The 3,337-nt window shown below is 38.7% G+C and overlaps 1 protein-coding gene across 1 annotated transcript; it reads right to left on the minus strand.

Annotated features, from left to right (window-relative positions):
• Positions 1-1,731: 1,731 nt before the first annotated feature.
• Positions 1,732-2,301, minus strand: LOC110685447. Its single transcript, XM_021861973.1, has one exon. It carries the CDS (start codon positions 2,299-2,301, stop codon positions 1,732-1,734), a length of 570 nt encoding a protein of 189 aa, XP_021717665.1.
• Positions 2,302-3,337: the final 1,036 nt, after the last annotated feature.

The following is a 3,337-nucleotide window of genomic DNA, read 5'->3' on the forward strand; positions in this document are numbered from 1 at the left end:
AGGAGGAAACTCTCCACGTACAAGGAAATTCACCTAATCGGCAAACCATGGGAGCTCCTTTGCTTCAATAGCATATAGGAAATCATCAAGCATCTTATCCTCAATTGGAGAACAATCATCATGAATTTGAGAAACATCTAGATGAGAAAGATGGTCCGCCACAATATTCTCCGCTCCTCTTTTATCCCTAATCTCAAAGTCAAAGGTTTGGAGCTCAAGAACCCACCAGATCAACCTTGGCTTGGATTCTTTCTTGGAAAAACGATATTTGAGAGCCGCAGGATCCGTGAAGACTATGGTTTTGGAACCCGATAGATAACAACAGAACTTCTCAAATGCATGAATAATAGCCCAGAATTCATTCTCCGTTGTAGTGTAATTCCGTTGAGCTCCATTAAGAGTCTTAGATATATAATAGATCACATGAAGCTTCTTGTCAACTCTTTGACCCAAGACACCTCCTATTGCCAAATCATTTTCATCTCAGATCAACTCAAATGGCAAATCCCATCTTGGAGCTTGAACAATAGGAGTAGAGATTAGAGCTTTCTTCAACTTATTGAATGCCTCCAAACAGTTATCATCAAATACAAACTAGGCATCTTTTTGAAGAAGATCATTGAGGGGCTTTGCAATGAAGGAAAAGTATTTGATAAATCTTCAATAGAACTCGGCATGGCCCAAAAATGACCTCACACCCTTCACATTGACCGGAGGTGGAAACTTTTCAATAACCTCAATCTTTGCCTTGTCCACCTCTATGCCTTTGTGAGAAATTTCATGCCCGAGAACTATTCCTTCTTCAACCATGAAATGGCATTTTTCACAATTCAACACCACGTTCACTTTTTCACATCTTTCCAAACACTTTTCAATATTTCAAGGCAAGCCTCAAAGAAAACCCCACCTACAGAAAATTCATCCATAAACACCTCCATTTCCTCTTCCAACATGTCTCCAAAGATACTCATCATACACCGTTTGAAAGTGGCGGGAGCGTTGCAAAGGCTGAATGGAATTCTCCTATAGACAAAGGTACCATAGGGAGAAGTAAAAGTAGTTTTATCTCGGTCATCAGGATGAATAGGAATTTAGAAAAATCTCGAATAACCATCAAGAAAAAAATAGTACTTAGCTTGTGCCTTGTTAGTCTTTCAAGCATTTGATCAATGAAGAGAAGGGGGAAATTATATTTCTTTGTGGATGTGTTTAGACGTCTATAGTTCATACACATCCTCTAACCCGTGACCGTCCTCGTTGGAATGAGCTCACCTTTCTCATTCTCAACGACGGTCATACCTCCCTTCTTTAGGACAACGTGAACGGGAGAAACCCACCTAGAATTAGAAATGGGAAATATAATTCCCGCATCTCAAAGTTTGGTGATCTCCTTCTTCACTACCTCTCCCATTTGGAAATGTAGCTTTCTTTGCCTCTCAATGGATGGTAGATTACCCTCCTCAAGAGTTATGTGATGTGTACACATAGCGGGGCTTATACTTTTGAGGTCATCAATGGTATATCCCAAAAGACCTTGATGCTTTTTAAAAACATCACATAACTTTTGAGCTTGGTGCTCACTCAAAGAAGAGCTAACAATCACGAGGAAAGTAGAGTTGGGTCCCAAAAATTCATACCTAAGGTGTGATGGAAAAGGTTTGAGCTCAACAATTGGTACACCTTTACCTTCCTTTGAAGTGGCAACTTGCAAAGCTTCTTGTCTTGAGATATTCATGCACATATGCTCATCCACTTCCTCAATGCTTCCATTAAGCAAATTCTCATATATATTGCCTCTTCCTTTATAGGATCACCTATCTTATCCTTGTTCATCAAGACATTCTCAAGAGGATCGTTAGAAGTGAGCAAGTGCTCATGCATGGAAGATACAATAAGATCAAGAGAATCAATCAACATGCAATTTTCTAAAGAAGAACATGGATACTTCATGCTTTCATTCAAGTCAAATTCAATGACCTCTTCTCCTACCTTGAGTGAAATTTTCGCACTCTTAACATCAATCATAGCACCTGAGGTAGCAAGAAAATATCTACCAAGAATTATGGGAATGGTAGCATCTTCATCCATTTTAAGAACCACAAAATCTACCGGAATCACAAACTTCCCTACTCTAAAAGGAACATCCTCAACCTTCCCCTTAGGAATCTTAATTGACCTATCGGCCAATTGCAAAGTGATTTTGGAAGGCATAAGTTCCCCTAACTCAAGTCTTTGATAAATCGAATATGGCATTAATCTAACACTAGCTCTTAAGTCACATAAGGCATTATCAATTTGCATCTTGTTAATGGCACATGGGATAGAGAAGTTTCCGGGATCTTTCAACTTGGTGGCATCTTGTTCATTATAATTGCACTATAATTCTCGGTCAAGTTGACCGTCTCCACCACATCACAAGACGTCCTACCACTAAAAATGTCTTTGAGGAATTTTGCATAGTTGGGCATTTAGGTAACAACTTCAGTAAAAGGTAGAGAAAGATGAACTTGTGCCTCATGAATTATTGTGGATATGGAAGCTTGGGTTTCACAATCTCTTTCTCCACTCTAGCCTCTCTAGGTGTCTCAATCACAACATCACTCAAAGATGCACCATTTCTCTCATCCTCTACCAAGACCACTTTGGGGACCTCCTTAGTTCCACTCTTCCTACGCAAACTCTCCTCAAGAACCTTACCACTTCTTGTAACAATAGCATTCACGGGTCTCTTGGGATTCACGGGTCTCTTGGGATCAAAGCATTGGCAAGTTGAGAAATTTGGTTTTCTAGCATCTTATTATGAGTCATCACCTCATTGAATTTCTTGTCACTTACCACCATGTAAGTGCTCAACAACTTTGTTTGATTTTCAATGATTTCCTCCAAATTAGTCCTAGAAGAAGGGGATTGTGAATAGGAATTATCAACTTGAGTCTTTGGAGAAAATCCCGGTGGAGGGCCTCTTTGAGCATTATTTTGAAAATTGTCTCTCCCTTGATTGTTCCAATTACCCCTATTTTGATTTTGACCATAAACTTGATTATGGTTAACACCACCTTGATTATTATTTCCATAACCTTGGTTTTCATTACCATAATTTTGGTTTTGATTTTGGCCACTATAACCTTGATTGTTATAGTTACCTCGAGAACTTTGGTTCCCTTGGTTATAATTGTCAAAATTACCATGGGTTTTGTAATTCCTATTCTATTGACCCCTTTGGTTATCAAAACTTTGCACATTATTAATGTTTGACACATAGTTCACATGTTCATTCTCATTATTTTCAAAATCATTATTACTCTCCAGAAAAGCATGAGGGTAATTACTAGAATCA

This window comes from Chenopodium quinoa, unplaced genomic scaffold (assembly GCF_001683475.1).
Source record: "Chenopodium quinoa cultivar QQ74 unplaced genomic scaffold, ASM168347v1, whole genome shotgun sequence".
In the NCBI taxonomy this organism is placed as follows: Eukaryota; Viridiplantae; Streptophyta; class Magnoliopsida; order Caryophyllales; family Amaranthaceae; genus Chenopodium; species Chenopodium quinoa.